The sequence below is a fragment of the Hipposideros armiger genome, unplaced genomic scaffold (genome assembly GCF_001890085.2).
Source record: "Hipposideros armiger isolate ML-2016 unplaced genomic scaffold, ASM189008v1 scaffold_126, whole genome shotgun sequence".
Lineage (NCBI taxonomy): Eukaryota > Metazoa > Chordata > Mammalia > Chiroptera > Hipposideridae > Hipposideros > Hipposideros armiger.
Window position 1 is genome coordinate 2895437 of NW_017731476.1, and position 21007 is coordinate 2916443.

The window sequence follows — 21007 nt, forward strand, 5'->3', positions numbered from 1 at the left end:
AAAAAAAAAATTAACTTTATTAAGGAACAGTAACAGTGTGTTTTTTTCCAGGACCTATCAGCTCCAAGTCAAGCCATTGTTTTTAATCTTGTTGTGGAGGGCACAGCTTGCTGGTCCATGTGGGAATCGAACCGGCAACTTTGGTGTTATGAGCCTGCGCTCTAACCACCTGAGCCAACTGGCCGCCCTCCCTTCCTTATAATAAGCAGAAAATCAGAGCTTGTCTTTCCCTCATCCTCACGGGTTGGAACTCCCATGGGAGCTTCAGGGGTGTGAAGCCAGGTGTCTAGAAGCGCACGTCTGTATGCAGCCTGGACACTGCCACTGCTAAGGCAGGGGATCCCTGGAGCCATGAGGGTCTGGGGGCAGACTCAGACCCAGTGAACAAGGCTCCCCCAAATACTGCTGGTTCTAGAAATGACAGCTAGTGAGAGCACAAGGTCCAGGGTCAAATCTGGAATCTCGAAACAGACACCCTGTTCTCACCCACAGTTTCTTGTCAATTTTGTACAACTCCTCTCTTTCCACTAACAGAACTGGTGCAAAGTCGTCACTGCTCCTCAGAGACTTCTTGTTCCCCTTTAAACATGCCTTGGCTCTTTTGAGGTGGTGCCCCGGAGTGGGCATGGGCAGCGCAGGGAGGTGGGTGCTGGTCTGGGGCTCAGAGTTGCCTGGGACCTCCCAGGCCCGCTGTGCAAGGTGCTGGTTAGACACGAGGCCTTTTATTCTCCCTTTCCAAATGTTTTCCCACGATTGGAACCTTCTTTAAAATACTCTATGCCAACGGTATGAGACGATGGTGAGGGCGAGTGCTGGGGGTGGCCCCTTCCTCTCTTGTCTTAAAAGCAGATAGCTGATATCTGCATCCAATTAAAGTGGAAAAGAACCTGCACAAACAGAAACCTGAAAACTCCGTCCCAGAACTCTTCCCAGTGGACAGAGCCAGGTTATGTGTCTCCCCGTGTGGACGGCTGTATGCCTGGCCAGCATCAAGCACTCTTGGGGGCAGAGGACAGAGGGTCAGGGACCTGACAGGGTTTCACTGTGCTTCCCTGGGGTAAAAGCACTGGGCATACTGTGTGCACATATTCGACAAAGGATTCTGTCCACCAGATCACTGAAACGTCCAGTTATTTCCACACTGCCCTCTGTCCTGGGAACTAAGTATCCACTAAAAATAGCCTGTGCTGGACGCACACCCTCAGAGGTCCCTGCTGGGCTGAGGCTGCCCGAGGGGACTGCAGTGGGCGCAGGCGCCTCCTCACCCAGCTGAACGCAGGACTGCCCAATAGTGCAGGCCCAAAGGGCTGGCTGTGTCCTCCGCTGGCCTCTGCCGATGGCCACCAGCACAGCATCAGCGCCGGTCCTCTCCACAGGCAGCCCCACCTCCAGGGTGCACTCCTGGGGTTTGTGCATCTGACACAAATTCCAAGAAGTAAACACCACCTAGTCTCTATCCAAGTCTTGAGAGTTTCCTGTTCTCCGAGCCAGTCTGTGGACAGCACTCACATCTGCACTTCATCAACCCAGAGCGGCGCCTATGCGCACAGCAGACGGGGCGGCTGGAGGGCCGGCCAGATCCAGCCCCCAGAGGCCCCTCTTCTCGGGCCTGCGCCGTGGAGACCCCCAGTCAGGGCGTGGGTGACTGGAAGACAAACAGCCTCACAGTCTACTAAGCGGAACACACGGTTGCCAAACCTCCTGCGCGTCTCCGCTTTAAGATAAAAACTCCTGTTTGTCCGTGTGCTAGTACATGCTGGTACTGCAGCTAGACCCCACGACAGAACCCAAGACCCACGATGCTGGAGGACAGGACGGGCCCTTCAGGTGGCTCAGGGAGCAGAGCCCATGGCTTGGCTTCCGTTCCCCTGCAGAACCCCCTAGTCACAGGATGGATGAATGGACATGGGGGAGGGGTTCTCTGAAGACAGTGTCACTCCTAACTCAAGTTCAGCTACTAGGACTGCTGCCCCACCCCCCAGCTTCCCACTCTGCCATGAGCCAGACTCTGGGGAAATGGCTGAGGGTGTAGGACCTGATGAACTGACAGGAGCACCCCCAGCCCCTGCCTAGGATTTCCTGGGGGTCCTGGCCCCCCTCGCCGCCCAATCTGGAAAGACAGCTGGATGTTTCTGGCCCAGCAGCTGCTCCTGGGACAAGCAAAGCAGGTGCTTCTGTATCTGAAACCCTGTGTTGCTTTTTATCAGAAATTAGCCATTTAGAGACTACCTAAGAATAAGTGATTTACATAAGTAAGGAGGGGAATTGGTTCCCTTCTGATGGAGACTTGGGAAAACTTCCTTTTCGAGGCCTCAATCCATTGCACTGTGGGCTCAGGAACTCTATTTGAACTGCTGGCCCCCGTCTTCCTCGGAGAAGGGGCTGCGTGTGGGTACCACCGGGCCCTGCCTCATCCAGCCCCTGGTGCTGCGAGAACAGGTCCACAGGGAGGAGGGGAACAGGAACGGCAACTTTTCTCCTGGCACAAGCCAAGGAAAGACGGAAAGTGGGAAAATCCTAAAATAGGTCAAATCCCTCAGGGAACTGATGGACGGACATTTTTCGGGACCCACAACTCTCCCAAGGCCACCTGCCTTTCAGGAACACAGACTGGATGATGTGGGGGGGACTCGCCTTGCGTGCTGCACCTACAGGCACCATGCAAACATGAAATGGAAAGCACTGTGGGCAGGGGCTCTGGGGGCTTCCAGGGCGGGCGGGCCCCTGCTTGGCGTCCACACAGACTGGGAACTCTCCGGAGCTCTAGAAGCGGGAGGTGAAAGGGGAGGGCTGAGACCAGCCCAGTTGTCCCTCACTGAGGTCATCTCATCATCTCCGTGACCTCTCTGAGCCCCAACTTCCTCTCTTGTGAGTGAGGGCACTCCTCCCTACACCTTGGGGCAGCACGTGCTATTACCCGGAGCCCCAGGGGTTTTACTGCACATCGTAGATGGGTGCTCACATACCATGGTGCACATGTGCCTTTTTATTCATTCGCAGCTCTGGGGTGCTGGCTGGGTGAACGGCTCTGTGCTGGATGTGGGTCTGCGAGGTGGTGTCACAGACCCTCTTACTGTGTTGGTCTGCCGGCTCAGAGACGCTTGAGCAGAACAGACGGAGGTCTGTACGAGCCCCCAGCAGCTGAACGGCTCTGTTCAAAGTACACCAGCACACCCAAGAAATGGACCTGGTCCCCTATCAGCTATGCAGTTTGATAGTCCCATCAGCAGCCAACAGCCCAGGCCAGAAGCCACATTTGTTCAATCCCCTTCAGGCCTCCCTGGACGCCCTGCATGGCATGTCCAGGGCCCTGCCTTCTTGATTCTCGAGCATGATGCCCTGGATGCCCTGGTGTGGCTGTTCCCTAGGTGAGGCCCTTGACCTGTCAGATCGAGGCAAGGGGGTCTGAGCTGGAAGGTGAGGGCCTATCTCAGGGGCCTGTTCATTACAGCTGGCTGTTCCGCTACCCTGCCCTCCAGGCAGTCCCCTCCTCTATCTGTATCTCCCTGTGACTAGGGCAGGCCATGGCAGACTGCTTGCTGGGGAAAGGACCAAGGGCTGGGCGGGTGGCTGGTCAGCAGGGCCCTACCTGCCCCGAGCTTCGGGCCGCTGTCCCCGGGCCCAGGCCTCGTGAGCACCGTGCCCAGGGCACCGTGGGCAGCACTTGCCCCTGCAGCTGCTCCACGGTACCTGAGCGCCTGACTGGCCGTCTCCAAGGCAGCCAGGTGGGACCGTGGGTCTGTTCTGGGCCGGCACCACAGGCCCTCCCTTTTGGAAAGGAAGACGGGGAGGAGCTGGGGAGGAGGGTCCCAGAGTAGGACTTCAGAAGGCCCCCCCTGCCTTTCCTATCAGGAAACACATCCTGTTAGTGTCTGGCTGCTGTGGCCGGCAGCTATTTGTTGCAGTTGGATACGCCCTCCAGCTCACCAAAAACAGCCTCAAAAACAACCATTTCCTCTCTGCTGAGAGACAGGGGGAAAACGCACGCGCGCGTGTGCGCGCGCACACACACACACACACACACACACACACACACACACACACACACACACACTCACTTCCCTGCAGCAGGCTCTCTGCTTTCCAGGACCAGCCGTTTTGTGGCGGAGGCACCAGGCAGGGGCTTGGGCAGCACGGAGGCTGCTGAACCCACTGCTCCCAGAGGCCCTGCTCAGAGCCCGGCTACCGTGCGAGCTTTGCTCTGAGCTCAGCTGGTTCCAAGGAGTGAGGCCCAGCTGACCCCACGTTGCCGCCTGTCTCTCGTCTCCAGTGACTCTCGGTTCTCCCGTGTCGGGAAGAAGAGGCTTCCAGCCTCCCTGGGCCTCTGCTTCCCAGGACGACAGCGTGCTCAGGACTTGGGGCTCTCGCTGGTGCTCTGCTGCCTTCCCGGGATGGGCCACACAGCTGCCTTCACCTCAGGCCTGGCCCTGCTCCAGGTGCAGGAAGGAGGGTAAGGGGGACCGTGAGACGGGCTCACCTGCACCTGTCACACGGGCCTTCCTGACCCTCCAAGAATGAGTGGTGATGTCCTCTAGCCGCCCCTAGCAGCGTCTCGGTTCTCCCTGGCCATAGCAGCTGACTGGGTCTGGGACTTTCTCCACGACACGCGGACGGCACTGGCAGTCGGCGATGACCGTCCAGAAACTGGTGGCTACGGCCGTGCTTGTGGCCCTGGTCTCTCTTGTCCTCAACAACGCGGCAGCCTTCACCCCCAACTGGGTGTACCAGACGCTGGAGGACGGGCGCAAGCGGAGTGTGGGGCTGTGGAGGTCCTGCTGGCTGGTGGACCGGGCCCGGGGAGGGCAGAGCCCCGGGGTCAGGCCTGGGCAGGCGGATGCACGGGACTGCGAGGCCCTGGGCTGGGGCTCCGAGGCGGCAGGCTTCCAGGAGTCACGAGGCACCGTCAAACGTAAGTCTGCTTACTTTTCTGTCTACTTTAGAGAGGGCGGGGCCCGACAGCCCTGCGCAGCCCGTGGCAGACATGGGTTGTGTTTGCTGATGGGTGAGGGGTGCTCGGCTCCGAGGGGTGACACTGGCTTTTGGGGAACCCGGGCAGGCCTGGAGCTCAATGTCCACTCTTCCTTGGGGAGCCACCGGCACATGTCAATCCTGCTCAGCCCAGATCTGCCTCTGCTCTTTCATGACAGTTCTCACGCAGCAGTGGGCTTTTCCCTGCCATTCATGCAGAGCTAAAGGACAGATGCGTCAACCAAATCAAGGAAAATTCGTTTTTCCTGGTGGGAAATTAAGGTTGTTAATGAGAAAAATAAACAAGCTTAAGAACACATGGCTGAGTTCTGACTTCATTCCGCAGTCGTCAAGGTGGTTATGGTGGTTACGGTGGTGAGCAGGGCAGGGGGGGAACCCTGGGGCTGATAGTATGTGGGCTCAGGAGGGCAGAGCCCTCACCCCTTCCGCCCCGCTGCCTTGTCACGGGCCCTGGTTGGTCATGCCGGGCACTGCGCCTATCACTATTCTGGAAGGTGAGAACTTGACTTTGAAAGTAGTGTCAGATTTGCGTGCACGGAGGGAAGGTTCCTATGTTTGAAGATGCTTGTCATCTAAACAGTCATGGTGGCTGATGGGCAAAGGTCTCCCTGTGATGACTCTTTAAACTGCTGAGAGGGTCTAACTCACAGGTAGGCGTCATCCATTCTAAAGGCAAATGCTAGCCTTTAAGGAAATGTGACACACCAGGTTTTGGCTGGGCCTTTGCTAGATGCTGTCAGAGGGTGTCCCTAAAGTCCTCACACAACACAGGCATATGATGTGCTTGGTGTGTGTCTGTCCCCAACTGCCATGGGATGGGCTCAGAAGAGATGTGAAGGAACCCAAGGTGGGGGATGGTGCCCAATTTCACAGACCAAAAACGCAGGCTGGAGGAGGCACGTGGCTCAGCCGAGGTCCTCGAGGGCATGCAACCCTCTTGTGCACTCAGAGCCCCTTACTGCAGCCTGAGGGGGTCTTCTGTTGAGTGGTGGCTGTGACCGTCTGTCCCTTCCTCCTCCTTTGCAAGCAGAGAACAAAAACCTCTCTTTAAAAAAATCAAAGTGCATGAATGATCTCAGAATTCTCTATGAGCTCTCTGAGCTCAGAGGCCTATGGAAAGCCGGATAAAATGCAGCTGGACTTGGGTCTCTTGCTGGTCGAGAACCGTTCTTCTGGTTTGGAGACTGTCCTGATTTGCAATGAAAGCCAGTGGCCCCGCGGTGGCTCCAGTGTGGACTCCCCAAGCCCCACACCTCTCTACCACCCCCAGCCTGAGGCCTCCCCATCCCGTCCATCCCCATGCTGAGGTCTGGTCACCTCAGGCCAGGAGGACACACAGCTGGCCCTCACCTCCCTGACCACCTGAGAAGCTCCTTGACTAACTTTTAAAATATCCTCTCACCATTAGCATGGCATTTGTGGCAGCTGACTCTTAGTGAATCTCTGAGCATCAAATACTTGTCAAGAACAAGGGAAATGTCTACAAGAGCTTCTCTTGAGAGAGACTGAATGGAGGAAAGTGAGCGGGCTTCGCACCAGCTCTGTGGGACTGAACATGACAAATAAGTCGGTGTCTGGGGCCTGGTGGTCTGGAGCTGGGGCTGCTGGCCGCCACCTTAAATCAAACCGGTGCCCAGTCTTCTTAACCCCAGCCCAAGCTTCCCCAGATCTAGCCGAGGCGCAGAGATCAGGAGGAGGGAGCAGGAGTCCTTGGATAATGCCCATTGGCTCTGCATAAACACCATTTTCGCCACCCAGCCATGACGGGGTGATGGGATCTGGGCTGCAGGGCTGACAGTCCCTGACAGCACAGTCACACAGTTCAAGCCCGAGCATCCATCCAGGGGCACCAAGGGGAAGCAGCACATCCCTTGTCACACGTCACTCACGCTGCTTTGCCCAGAGAGCCAGGCTTTCCTAGAGATTCCAGACATCGTGAGAGGCAACCAGGGCAGCAGCTGGGGGACAGCGGATAGGCTCCCGTCAGCTCTGTGCCCGAGGTTCTGGCAAGGCCCCGTGGAGCTCAGAGGTGCTCCAGGCTCACTGTGGCAGACATCAAGAGCGGCTATCACCCAATATTCTCAGCTCTGGTCCGGGGCCTCCGTGCTGCTGGGCATCCTGAGTGCGCTGGGTCGGGGGCGCGGGGGCCAGTCCAGGTCCTCCAGCTGCCCGCAAGTTATGCTGGGTCCTGTCCTTGAGGATGCTTGCTGGGCGGCGTGTGGTGATCCTGACTTTTATTATTGATCAGGTGGCTCTTTCCTCCCTGGGAAGTTTGGGGGGTGACTCAGGGGACTTGAGGTGCCCCTCTGGCTCCCTAAAAGACCTCACAACCTAAATCCAGGGTTAGTCTTACTCTGTTCCTTGTTTTCTCTGCCATTTTTCATCTTTCCATATTTCATGCATTCTGTCAGGTCCTCAAAGCTCTTTTTTCTGAAGCGAGGTGCATCACGAATAAACATAATTAAATCTCAGGCAGATGGCTGGAGCCGAGCTCCCAGAGGAAAGCCCCTGCCCGCCCGCCCATGGGTGATGATTCCCTGCTCTCTGGCCCCAGGTGGATGGCCTGAGTCTCACTGGAAAGGCAAAAAGACGGGGCGTTTGGTGAAGGGAGAAGCATAGTTGTACCCCATCTGTTTGGCCAGATGACATTCATGCCACAGCCTCACTGGGCTCCTTAAAATCCAGGTGCTACTATTGTCCAGGCTATGCATACAGGTAGTGCGAGAACCTGTGAAACCCCTGGGCATGGTGTATTCCAGCCAGGACAGGTCCCCTCTGGGCTGCTGGAGAAGGGAGCACGCATGGCTCAGAGGATAGGCAGGCAGAGAGGCGGGTCTGCAGGCGATCGGTACCCAGTTCATCCTTTATACCCTCTAGATAGACATCTTCAACACGGGTTCACAGGGACCTGGTGACTTGGGCAGAGGCCCCTGTGCAGCATGCAGTGGGGACGCCACATGGAGCCACTGCCAGGGTGTGTGGCATAGGGCTGGGTGCTCAGAGCTGCCAGGAAGGGTGGAGCTGGGCTGAGGAGCATGACCGGTGGGCATGGCAGTGAGCACCATGTGGCGAGGGACCAGCTGGGGTCCCCGGTACTCTGTTCCTGGCTCCCGGGAGCCTAGGTCATGTGGCCTCCACTACACTACTGTGCACTCCCCGTGGCCATCCCCCGGTGCTCATGTCCACCGCAGGCCACGCCCCTTGCGGGCCAGCAGTTCATTCATGTCTTTGCTCACCTGCGAGACTGGGCTTGAGAGACTGGATGGACTTGTCTGGGCCTGACTGTGAAGCCAGCACTCCACTCTCTGTGCTGTCAACCTCCACTGTGTTTAACGCCCTCGTCTCTGAGGTCACTGCCACCTCCCAAATGCTACCATCTTTTAAAGATCTCTGTATCATCATGTAAATAATAACACAGTTGCAAAAAAAATCAACTGCGAAGAAGATATAAAGAGCATTGTGAACAGCAGCCTCCGTGAGAAGCTAACCAGTTTTCCCAGACAAAGCGGGAAAGGGCTGCCTGGGCTCACCCCATCCTATGGGGCCATCAGGCTGGCATCGCCTCCAGGTGCCCCCTGAAGACTGCACGAGGAGCTAGGAAGGTTCCAGCAAATAGCCCTGAACCTGGGTTTATTAGCCCACGCTGACGGCCTCAGCCTTAGGGGAAGGGAGGAAATCTCACACCCCAGCGTGCACAAGCCCAGTGTCCCCTATGCTAAGGCTCAAAGAGCACTGACTGTCATTCTCCCAGCATTCTGGACCCACAGCCAAACCAGGCCTGGTCCTGCTCATATCACGGGGGCTCTCATGACCTCACCTGGCCCCTGCCTCCCGTCTCCTGGCGCTGTAAAGGGTCAGAGGAGTGTCAGCATCTTTGGAGATGGCAGTTATGTTCCTGTGGTTATTCTGAAGACTACAGATGCTGAGCTCAGTTCCCTGGGAGTGTGGCCCACCTGGAAAGGGGGCTGTGCCTTTGAGGAAAGTGAGTGAGAGGGCAGAACCCACAGCGCTCAGATTGACTCAAGGTGAAAGAGCTCATTTGGTGGTGACTCTCATGCATCTAGTGGCACGCCTGCGTGCACACTCTCTTTCTCTCCTATGCTTCTCGGGTGCTAGGCTTTCCTTCCAGAAGCTGCCCTGACTTGCCAGTAGCCAGGGCCTCTGCTACCATCCTGCCTCATCCATGCTGACCTCAGGGCCAGTGGTGCCACCCCCAGGCCAGAGCAGGCACTGGGAGGAGGCCTGGGATGCGGGAATGGCGAGATCCTTCAGGCTCTGAATGACAGAGGGACAGCGAGGAGGAAGCAGCTGCAGATTGAATGGGCAGGAGGAGAAGTGTGCTCTGAGGTGGGAAGTGGCACAGCACCTCCATTTGACTCGGCTCCACAAGCGCTAAATATGAAGGCTGCCCAGCAGTGCAGAGCTGTGAATCAGCCACTATCAGGTGTTAGACCTCTCGACCACACTGCCACTGCAGCTGCCACTGCCCCTACCTTTGAGGTTCATCCACGGGGCTGCTCTGTCCCCCCTCGGTCCTGTGTACATGTCCCCTGTGCCTCACTCCTGGACCGGGTGTGGTTGTCGGGGCTCGGGGGTCAGAGCGCAAGGAGCCCGGGGTTGTGGCGGGGAGGGAAGGGAGATCAGTGTGGTTCTCGGCGCAGACAGATGAGCTGAGAGCAGGAAGAAGAGAACCCCAGCCCAGAGGGGCCCTGCCCTGACCCCCCTTTTCTCCCTCTTGGTCCCTTACAGTGCAGTTCGACATGATGCGTGCCTGCAATCTGGTCGCCACGGTGGCTCTTGCTGTAGGCCAGCTTACCTTCGTCCTTGGGATGATGGGCCTACCCCTGATGTCACCCGATTCCCAGTGCTGGGAGGAGGCCATGGCAGCTGCGTTCCAGCTGGCAAGTAAGTAGCCCGGGCCCCCAGAGGGGCAGGCAGAGCCCTGGCTCCCTCAGCTCCTGTTGGGGCTGAAAGGCCCATGGTGGCCTTCCAATGTCAAGGCGACCTCCTGGGTCACCCTGTGCTCCGCTTGTCGCCCCACCGGTCACCATGGGCGGAAGCAAGACAGAAACATGCACGTGGTGGGGGGTAAGCACTGAGGACGCAAGCGGCACCGCCTGTCTCTGTCGCCGTGGCCTCCGGCCCTTTTCCACTGTGAGACAAGGTGCTGGCACGCGGGTGACGTGCTCCACCTTCCAAAGTCTTAGCTATCTGGTATTTTCTCTGTCCCCCTGCAGCCCGTGTGGTGGGTTGCCTGGGTTTATGCCCTCTCAAGAGGCCACAGCAGCTGGGAGGAGCAGTGAAGCTGCCTGCCCTGGGGGGAAGGGCGAACGCGGTCTTGAGCCCATGCCTGGCGAGTGAGGCATAGAGCAGCCAGGCCCAGAGCCATCAGGAAGGGAGCCTCTTTGGAACAATCTGGAAGCCACCAGGGCTTCTGGGGGCGACTGCAGGCTGAAATGGGGGCATCGCATGAGCACACTTTGTGGTCTTGGGAGGGTGAGAGTGGTGGCATCATTGTGAATTTGGAATGGAACTGTTCCAGGAGGTTCCATGGTGGCCATGGAGGCACTGTCACCCCCAAGAACAGGGCTCTGCTCTACCGGTCTCCCTCAACGTCTGTTTCTTTCTGCCGCCATCTTAGGGTGAATCGTGGAAACTTGGGGAAGGTCAGGCTTTCCACTTCCTATTGGGGAACAGTCAGGTCAGTGGTCCAGTGGGCACAGAGACCGAAAGGGCCGGGGCGTGGAGGCATCAGCAGCCGACCTGCTCGGTGGAGAATGGCAACATGTCCCCATGTTGAAGGTGCGATTCCAACAAACCCCATAGAGGAAATGGCAGGAAGTATGAAGTGAATCATTCCAGGAATAATAGATCCTGGCTCTTATCTTTCTGGAGAAACACAGTTTCCAGAATGAGGCTGACAGACTGGCAGATGTCTGTGTGCTGGAAAGTGCCTGGGTGGGAATTAGAAAGGCCCTTCTTCACCCTATTCACGGAAGGTGGTGTGGTCGTGGTCAGGTCACTTCCCCACGACCCAGGCTGGACCTCAGGAGCGGGTACTGAGGGCAGAGCAGGGCAGAGCATGAGGTCTGGCATGAAGGGGGCTGGGTTTCATCTTGGCTCCATCACGTATTATCCATGGGACCCAATTCACCCCTCAGTTTACCCAGCTGCAAAGCAGGGATGATGGGTACCCCCCATTGGACTGATTTTGAGAATTAATGAGGCAGGCTGAATGGGATCTCGGGTCACTCCTACCTCTGTCCCTTCTCCATGACTGCAGGTAAAAACCCAGACATGCCAAGTGATAGGGACACGTTTAGGAAAAGCACCCATTTGCCCTCTGCTGACCTTAGGGCCATCACACAGAATTGGTTTCCCTGCCTCACTGAAATGGCCCCTCTCCATCAGATGGGGTTATCTCAAATTCCATCCCTCCAAGAAGGAAGTGGAAGATTTTGAAATGTGATGAGAAAAGCTGGATTAAAAACAGATATTTTAGTGGCGTTAAGGAAATGAAAAGTAACAGTTCTTGCTCTGAAAATAACTCCTCCTAGCAGGATAATCAAATTGGTCATTGCATGTCTTAAGAAATGTCTTTGAAATGCTTACTTAGAATTGTTAGGAGAAATACTGTGGGTTTGGTGTGCAACTGATATCTCACTTCCTGCAAACTCTTATTTAAGAGCAAGACAGTGTTTTGTTTACTAGTAATATTTTTTAAAAAACTTGCAAAGGGGGGAAGCCCCATTAACTGAAATCAAGCTGTCTTGCTGCAACCCTGAGCCGGGGGGGAGGGGGGGGGGAGGGGATGGTTGCCCAAGGTCTCTTGGGGGTCTGTCCTGCCGGGGTGGGGTAGGGGTACTGTGCTCCTCTCCTGAGCATGTCCAGGCCATCACAACCTCTGGGAAGGTTGGACCAGGCTCTATTAAAAAAACCGTGAGACAGACAGAAGCCGATGGAAAAAGCCAGAGGCACCAAGGGGCAGCCCATGGCTTTTCAGATAGTTCCCCTTGCCTCCACAGGCTGCCTCTCTCGTTGGTGTCTGACCATCACCCCTAACAGGTCTGTTTTGCCCAAAAAGGAAATGCATTTGGCCCTGTTTAGACTTGTCTCATTGACAAACAGTACAGAATGCAGCTATGTGCCTTTCTTCTATCATGCTGCTAATTTTAGCGTTAGGTTTTTTCCTGTGCTCCGGTCTGTTTTAAACAGTCAGGGGGAGACTGAAGGGCGCCAGGATATCCTGTCCCAGGAGGGGGAAATGCCTGCTAGTACCTGTTACGCAAGCCAACCTTGAGTCCCCAGTGCCTGGGCCAGAGGGTGGGCAGGGGAAGAGAGCGAGGAAGGGAAAAGCACATGGTGTTAACCCGAGGCCAGGAAAAGCTGGAACCAGTCTGAGACACTGACAGGACGGCCGCCTGGCACTGCAGCCGGAGGGGACGGGAGGCTGCTCACTCGCTCATTCATTCCACAATCATTTCTGGGCACAAAACACAACCACACGATGCCAGGCCTGGGTATGTAAATAGACAGCCCCCCACTACTTAAAGCAAAGGCTCCGAAGGATCCTGCCATAGTGAGTGACACTGGGGAACCCAATGAAACGGCCGTGTTCAGGGTAAAAACGTGACTATCAGCCATTTCACCTGGTTTGCTCTGTTGTGTTCAGGCCACCACATGTAAGTTTCTAATTTCTCTGCAGAATTTTCCAAGTGTAATTTTAATTGACTTAAAGGGGAAAAAAATGCCTTTCTGTTCTGTATTGCACCCCCCTCCTGTACGCTGAATATGCTGTGAAAACGCTGCGTTTTCCCTGTGGTGAAAGCTCTCTACATGTTAGGGACACAGACCTGAGGTGCCCAAGGTCACCCCCTGTCCCCCGCTGGGTGTCCAACACTCTGGAAGGCAGGGGTTGCACAGTGGCCGATGAGATAGGTCCAGTCACCATGAGAGGCTCTGTGCTGTCGCCCAGGCCACTGTCCTCCCCTCCCCTTCCTCTTAGTTCTTTCTGTTGTAACCAGTACATGGCAGACACCAGCTGTCAGGCTATCCTTTCTTCTCTCCTCCAAGCCCTCTTCGGCCTGTCACTCAATCTGTCAGTGATCTGACCTGGAGGCGCTGGAGCCCTCTCCGGGGGGCCCAAAGCAGCTAGGCTGCGACCACACGCTCCTCGTGTTCTGACAGCAGAGGTGTCATGAGGGCCTGTTGTGTGGGGGCCGATGGGCTGCTCTAGGCCCAGAGCCAGCAGCTGTGGTGCTCGGGCCCCTGCCTTGCCAGATGGTTTTTTGGTTATTTTAAAGAAATTTTATTGGGGAACAGTGTGTTTTTCCCAGGACCCATCAGCTCCAAGTCAAGTAGTTGTTTCAATCTAGTTGTGGAGGGCACAGCTCTTTGGCCCATGTGGGGATCGAACCGGCAACCTTGGTGTTATGAGCCTGCGCTCTAACCACCTGAGCTAACTGGCCGTCCCTTGCCAGGCGTTTTAAGTGCTCCCTTCCCACAGCTTCACATCTGCGTGAGCTCCGATCTGGCTCGCTCTACAGACCTTCTTTTCCTCCTTGACTCTCCTGGTTCCTCCTCTCACTGCTTCTCCATTCCTTTGTGTCTGTGGCCTCACTGCTGTTTGCAGGAAGGCGCAGGCAGAGCAGGGAAAGCAGTGTTGAATGGGGGTCAGAGGATGCCACTGATGAAAGGTGAAAGGTTATTCCCCGCCTCTGGCTACTGCAGATGCTGACGACACACGCTGGACACTGGGAACACAGAGGAGAAAGCCAGGGTGAGCTCTGCAGGCAGCTCGGCTTGGCGGGCAGCTCGGGGTTCCTGAGGGTGGCTGAGCATTCCCACAGGTGTCAGGGTGACAGCGGACTCTGGAGCAGGTTGCCTGGCTCTGATGAGTCACTTCAGCCCTCTGCTCTTCGGGCCACGGGGCGAGCTATCGCAGGTCTGCAGTCACACTTGCTGCTACCACCATTCTGACTTCCCACGCTCACCACACTGAAATGTCATCAGTCCACAGACACGTCCTCCGTGCTCTTTGTCAAGATTAGGGCTTTCCACGTGATCCCACTGTGAGTGCCACAGCCCAGCCAGGCACTCCCTTGACCTGCCCCATGGGCAGACTACCCTCCTAGGAAGAATACTGGGGAGAGGGCTCTGAAATTTCCAAAGCATGACCCTCTTGCAGCCCCCCAGGTGCTCGCAGGGGTCCCTGGACCCTCACTGTTGGCTCTGCAGGACTGACATGTTTAGGCAGGACGGACGATCTAGCGGTTATTCAGGGCTCTGTATTTGGGTCAAGTTGCGTCTTTAAAGGGCAACTCTTCGGCCATTGCTGGGCCTCCAGGGCAGTACACTGTATCGGAGTCCAGCCTGAGAACCTTGGGACACTCCATGCCCAGTCAGGCTGGGCACAGAACCGGCATCCCCTGTGGCTCACCATCCCATCAGTGCATGCTGGCGCTCTCCTTGGGGTGGAGGACCTGTGCACCTCACTACTGAGAGCCTACTACTGGGCTAGTAGGCACGCCCCCTCATCTTGGGAGCCAGTGTCTCTCCTGATGATGAGATGGGGTCATGCGACAGGGGCCATAGGGCCAGGCTTCTCATCTGCTCCCTTCCCTAAGCCTCTCTCTCTCATGCCCACTGCTCATTAAAGTCCGTGTATATACCACCTCCAATCCTTTTTGCAAAAATTGCAAAATACTAGCATGTAAGTGAAAGAAATTCCCTAGCATTGCATTCAATGACCCTAGAAATGGTGCCCCAAGCTGCACCCATCTGTGCCTATGACAGCAGGAACATTCTGAGAAAAAGCACAGTCCCCTTAGCAATGTCGTAACACACAGTTTTTAGCCCAAGCAGTCTGCCTCCTTTTTTTTTTAAATATTTTTATTGGGGAATTGAGGGGATGGGAACAGCACTGGGGAATTGGGGGAAGGGTAACAGACAAGTTGCTGTCCTTTTGTTCTTCAGTCTAGTTGTGGAGGACGTTGCTTCACTGGCCCAAGTTGGCACCATCATTGTGCTCTTCCCGGGTGAGGCAGATCAGTCTCTGGCCTCTGGACGGCCACTCACTGCGGCTGCTGGCCGTTCATGCTGGCTGCTGGCTACACACGGTAGCCCATGGCAATCCACTGCAGCAGGGGCTGCAGCCTATGCTGTCACCGGCGACTCATGGCAGCCCAGCTCCAGGTTGAGCTGTTGTTCAGCATCTTAGCTGTAGAGGGCAGTGTCACTGGCCCTCATATGTGGGATCCGAACCGGGGCCCTCTGGCGTCCCAAGCCAGTTATTAACCATCGCGCCACTCGGCCGGCCCAGTCTGCCTCCTTTTAAACACTGGCTTTAGCCACTTCCATTAAACACAGGTCTATTAGCCACAGACTTATCAATGTGTTTCTTCTAAAGCATGCAGCCCTTGCTCTCAGGCGTCCATGGATTTCTTATTCCAATATTTGATATCATTCCTAGTTTGTGATTTACCAGCTCTCATCATAAGTAACCCTCACCCTCCATCTCTGCATAAATTTGAGTTTAGCCTCCTCATCAGTCATGCGGATGGCCCTGGACCTCTCTCAGACTTACAGTTTTTCTCAAAGTATAATAACCACAGTGAAATTATGCAAAGTACAAACGTAGAACCATTTTTGCAGAAGTCGGCTGTGCCATGTTTCATTATGAACTGCCCTCATAATGGCCTCAGGCTCTCCTGGGGGACATTCTCCAATGATTCCTCATCTCCTTTATGGAGCTCCCAGCAAGCCCCGGCTTTGTGCTTTTTCTCTCAAATAAGGGAACCTTCGCTTGTCCATTTCCGGCTGCCAGCACCCCAATTTCCACAGCCTGGCACTTCAGAGGGTTCAGTGTCATCTGCAAACTGAGCTCTCCCTCGCATACACTCTGTAGCTGATGGACATCAGCCCTCCTGAGAAGCACTTCTGGCGCCAAGCTCTCTCTCTCACCTCAGCCAGTCCCCTCCTTAGTAACACAAAGCCTCTCCAGTTTAAGCAGGATGACTAAGAATGCAGTTTACTGTGGAACCTGCTCAAAAGCCACTTTAAAAGCCTCACATGGCTCCTTGTCTGCTGGCTTCCTCTTTCCACTTCTGGAAATCATTAGACTTTTTCTCATGATGGCAAAACCTATAAACACATGAAAGGCCACTTACTCCCCCCACCCCTGAGAATGCTGGTTCTATCAGCCCTCCAAGGTCATTTGAGGTGATAAATGGTAATTGTCTTGGCATCGCAGGAACTGGTAAGGATTCCTCTGTCTTCTTAGATTCAAAGACCTTCTCATAGAAAGACATAAGTTTTTGTTTTTTTACTATAAACCAGTGTGTTGTTTTGTCTGGACAGTTTGCTTTTCTGTCTTCTGCACCCATGACCTAAGCCCCAGTCTCCATCCTAACCACACCTCTCATTTCTTCCTTCTCCTCCATTTTTTCCATGCAGCTCAGAGCATTGGTTCTTGTGGAAGTGCATGATTGCATCAATCGTACCATTTTTAACTTTCCTTTTTCCAGAATCCCTCCCTCTAGGGAGAAACACAGGATCACCACCGTTTTTTCGGCTCACTATGTTGGAAGATCCCAACCAGAGCCGTGCCTTAAGCGGGCTCGTTACCTAGTCTGCTCTGTACATGTTCCCTCTAGATGTTGTCACACCAGCTCTAAGTCACAGGCGCCTGCTTTGCCACTTCTGCCACTGGGCATGCCAGGGCAGGTGTGCTATGTGAAGAGGACAAGGGTCAGGCCCCATGGTCTTTCCACTTATGCCACCTGCGTGTGCTGACAGTCAGTCAAAGGAAGGTCCTGTGACAGACACCGACGCCCTAGGAAGCAGTCAGGAAGGAAGAGAAAGGAAAGGGCGCTCTGCAGGCTGAGCTGTGAATCATGCTGCCTGCCCCACAGCCGGCTCACAGGAAGAAGCTGCTGGCTTTGCAAACATAAATCCATGAGGATGGAACCGACTCCACGTGCAGAATTCGGTGCGTTTGCTAAAATGCTCCCCTTCAGATTTGTTTCTGGACAAACATTAACATCACTGAAAAGGCTTGAGAGAGAAGTCTTCCAGGGACAATTCTGAGAAGAGAGGGGGGTCTGCACATCAGGTAGTGACAGAAATGGAAAACCTGAGGCTGAGGCCAGCGCAGCCCGGTATCTACTTCCTCCACACTGCTCCTCTCCCGCTAGCCGGAGAACTCTGTGAAAGCAAACGGCTGATTTTAGAAGAATGTCTGCATACAGTGATGACTGGGTGTCAGGGTTGAGGCTGGAATGCAGCGAGGCTGGGAGGCCACACGGGCCGTGTCTTTTCATATCTCTGTGGCTTTTTACTGCTGACACGTGGCATCCACAGAAGACCCCTGGGTTCTCTGTCTGTTCAGTACCTATCGCCCCCTTTGGCCCAGGGCAGGGTTGGATGCTTATCAACCAGGGAGCCAGCGGACGCTCTAGCAGTTGGGATGAGGCAGAATGCACGTGTCCCTGTGCCAGGGATGTGGCCCAGGCTCTACCTGCAGTTCGGTGCCTGTGCCCACTGTTCCTGTAGCTTCTCTGCATCTTCCTGACGCAGGAGAGGGTTTTTCTAAGTGTATTTTCTTAACGTTAGGGAAACAAACCCCTTCTCTGATTACATGTGTTTTAAGTTGAATGAAAATAAACTAAAAAAGCCATGCCGGTCTTTATACAGAATAAGTCATGTCAATATAAGTTTTAACCTTTTTTCCATACTATAGGCACTTCCTGTCTACTTCTCGGGGGGGAAAAAAGCCAGCTAAGGTGCAGACTCTGAATTACGCCAGCTAGGCAGCGAGACACCCATACCTGTGCTGCAAACAGCCCAGGGTCGCTCACTGCTGGATTTTCACCAGTTTTCAAGACAAATGATGACAGAGGAGGACACTCGGCTCATTCATTTTCACTTTGTAAAAACACCAGGTCTCAGGTTCTGTTCTGATCCCGGCCCTCTTTATCGCTTTCCTGCTTGTGTTTTTCAGGATGAGGAGGCTATGCCCAGCGTGTCTGTGAACTTAGACTTCTATAATCAATTATCCACCTCCTGAGTGTTCTTTCATCTTATAATGGAAAAAACCGACATGCTCTGAAACCTGAGTTTGTGTACCTTGTTGGCAATATAGCTAAACATAGGAAGGAAGTAATAAGCAGATTCCAACAGTTGTAAAATCTTAGCTTACCCTATTTTCAAAAACCTATGATACTGATCTGAAGAAACGAAGTGACAATACAGTTGAGTAGCTCTGCAATGCTGGGGAATTTGAGTGTGGGCACAGGGCAGAGTCTGAGTCCTGCCTTGGCACTGCCCGGGGATCAGAAGCTGGCAGCTGCTCTGCTCACGCACTCTGTGGAGTGGTTCCATGAGTTAACACTTTCACCATTTAAAGTTCAGCGTGACCCTGCCACACACTGGTCTCCGGTGTTGCAGGCCCAGCCCAGTGCTGGGAGGGCTTGCCCAGTGGCCGCCCCCGCTCTCTGGCACGGTGCTGCTTCCTCACGCCCACAGCATGCATCCTAAATGCCTCTCTTTATGAGATGGGCCATGTGGTAGTGATTCATTTCATCTTCATCCCCCCAAGAAGAATGCCAGTTCCCCAAGGACAAATCGACGGCGCCTTAGCCCCCAGAGCACACTCAAGTGGAATCTCAACAGGTCTGCTGAACATGTCACACGTTAGCTAAGGCCCAGCAGCCCTGGCCCTGTGCTGAGTAACATCTGTTCAGTCACGGCTAATGGGGTCCTGTCATTCCTCTGAGGGGTTTTGGTCATTAAGAAGCTCAGAGGACTTGACTGTGGAAACTGTGATTCATCACATCTCCTTTCCCAGTGACCAAGCTGCATTCTACTCTGCATTATGGGCTCTATTTGGATTTGTCGCAAATAATTCACTTAATAAGTAATTACTGGGAGGCAGAGATCAATGGGCAGGCCACACTCTAGCTGCAGGGACAACTGCAGGAGGCGCCGTGCTCTGAGCCAGAGGAGGCTGACATGTGACTTGACCACTAAGCTGAGTGGAATCAGGGACGGGGACAGCAGGCAGCCCTTCTCCTCAGGGCTGACAAAGTACAGGGACAGCAGCACCTGGAAAGGCCTACAAAGAGTGGAACTCGGCATCTCAGAGGTGTGGAGAAACACTGGTGTGGCTGCAGCCTGACAGAGACGGGGCAGCCATGGGGCAGGGGAGGAGTGTGAGGCCAGGCAGGGCTAGGCTGAGGTGTGTTCTAGGGCCAAAGACGCCACAAGGGCATGTCGTATGTGGGGGCATGTGACAAGTGTCTTCAGAGCTGATGGTGCAGCTGTGGGAGAAGCCTAGGGCATGTCAAATGCATTAACATCCGTTACAAGGCCGGCCGGCATGGCATGGAAAGGGGAAACGCACAAGCCTATTGCCTGTGTCATGATGGACCTCAGGAAGGGCTTGCAATTGAAGGATCTATTGTAGTTGCACTCCTACAATATTCTAAATGTTTTATTGTAAAATATACATGCAAAGGACTAAAGGAAACATGCGTATCCTGCTAAAGACGTAATGAGGTGACCACTGAGAAGCCTCTGGGTGCCCTCCTGCGGCACCCTCTCTTCCCTGGGATGTAACCACTGTCCTGCGTTCGTTTCAGCCACTCCCTGGTTTTTTAGGCTTTTATTCCCTCTCCAGGGTTTCTTAGAAAGCGGCCTGATGGCTGAGCCTGTGTGGACCGTGCACAGAGAAACACATGTGTGGTAGCTGTGTCCCTGTGACTTCTCAGGCACCACCGCGTCTGGGGCTCACCCCGATGCAGTGTGGCTCAGGCTGCTGAGCACCTGCCCCTTTCCCGCTGCCCGCAGCTCAGTGTCTCCTGTGGATGAGAGTTTCGGACGTTGCTGATTTGGGGCTGTGGTCGTGTTTCCTGTGATGGGCAGGAGTTTCCTTGGGTGCAATCCTGGGAGTGGAACTGTGGGTCACAAGGCAACACCGGGCTGTCTCGAGCTCCGACTCTGCCTCACACCGGGTCCGACATTTGGCGTTTTCTCCCTTTCTAATTCTGCCAGTCTGGTGAGTGGGTGAGTTTTAGTCCTTTCCAGTTTAGGGTCACTTCTTTCAATCCAGTTCTCATAATTCCCAAGTCTCCACTGAAATGTTTGGCCATGAAATTCAAGGTCCTCTCTCTTCATTCATCAGTTGTGTAAGCCAACCCCAGGACAGATAACTGAGCCGCGAGAGGGGGTTGCCCTGAAGGCCGTGGGGAGGCTCAATTCTTTCACTCTGTTCTGCTTCGAGGAATGACGTTGGAGAATTGGAGTTGAGGCCACATAACATAACAGATTTTAAAAATGTTCTTATAAGACACACAAACTGAAAGGACGCTTAGTGAAAAATGGGAGAGAACAGGATTCGACCGCAGCAGAGGGTAAGCGTCTGTATCCCTCCGCGGCGGGGGAGTGGTGGTGGTGGTGGGGCGGTGGTCTCCAGCCCGCCAGCTCCACTGGCCTTGCTAAGAGCGCCTGGCACCCGGGGCCTTGCTCCTCTCCTGTCAGACATACGCTGGCATCCTAACTGGCTCTCCCGAAGTTCCCATCCTGCCCCGTCCTTCTCAGTCTTGTTGCAACCAGACGTAACAAGCCCCCTTGGCTGACAAGACATGCCCAAAAGACATAGTGAAAATGAGGGGACACACAAAGTACTTCCATTTTCATGACACAAAACACAAGCTGTAGTTCTTTACCCCCTAACGCGACACTCGGTGCCATAAAATCATGAGCAGAGGGTGCACCCTTCACTGGGAGACAGAAATAGCATAAGTTTCTTTTTGTCAGTGTGCATGACAAACAGAATTATTTTTAACAGAAAGCAAGCATCCAGCAGCTTTCCACGTATAACAAGCTCCACAAGTAGTGCAGAGAATTGACACAGAGATCAGTCACCGTCACCACTGTTTAGGACATGGCCGAGGTAGATGGATGTTTTTTTTTTGTTTTTTTTTTTAGCTGAGCCATCCCGCCACCTGTTGGCAGCTCA

The 21007-nt window shown here is 54.6% G+C and overlaps 2 protein-coding genes across 2 annotated transcripts in view; one reads left to right on the plus strand and one right to left on the minus strand.

Annotated features, from left to right (window-relative positions):
- IFT140 (intraflagellar transport 140) overlaps positions 1 to 21007 on the minus strand; it is a 109123-nt gene that overhangs the window by 26812 nt on the left and 61304 nt on the right. The gene's annotated exons all lie outside the window — the stretch shown is intronic.
- The window catches only part of TMEM204 (transmembrane protein 204), a 31094-nt gene continuing 10218 nt past the window's right edge, over positions 132 to 21007 (plus strand). The window contains exons 1-2 of the mRNA XM_019648640.1: positions 132 to 4909; positions 9739 to 9894. Of these exons, the coding sequence (XP_019504185.1) occupies positions 4630 to 4909; positions 9739 to 9894 (436 nt within the window). The 5' untranslated portion in view covers positions 132 to 4629. The remainder of the gene's footprint in view (positions 4910 to 9738; positions 9895 to 21007) is intronic.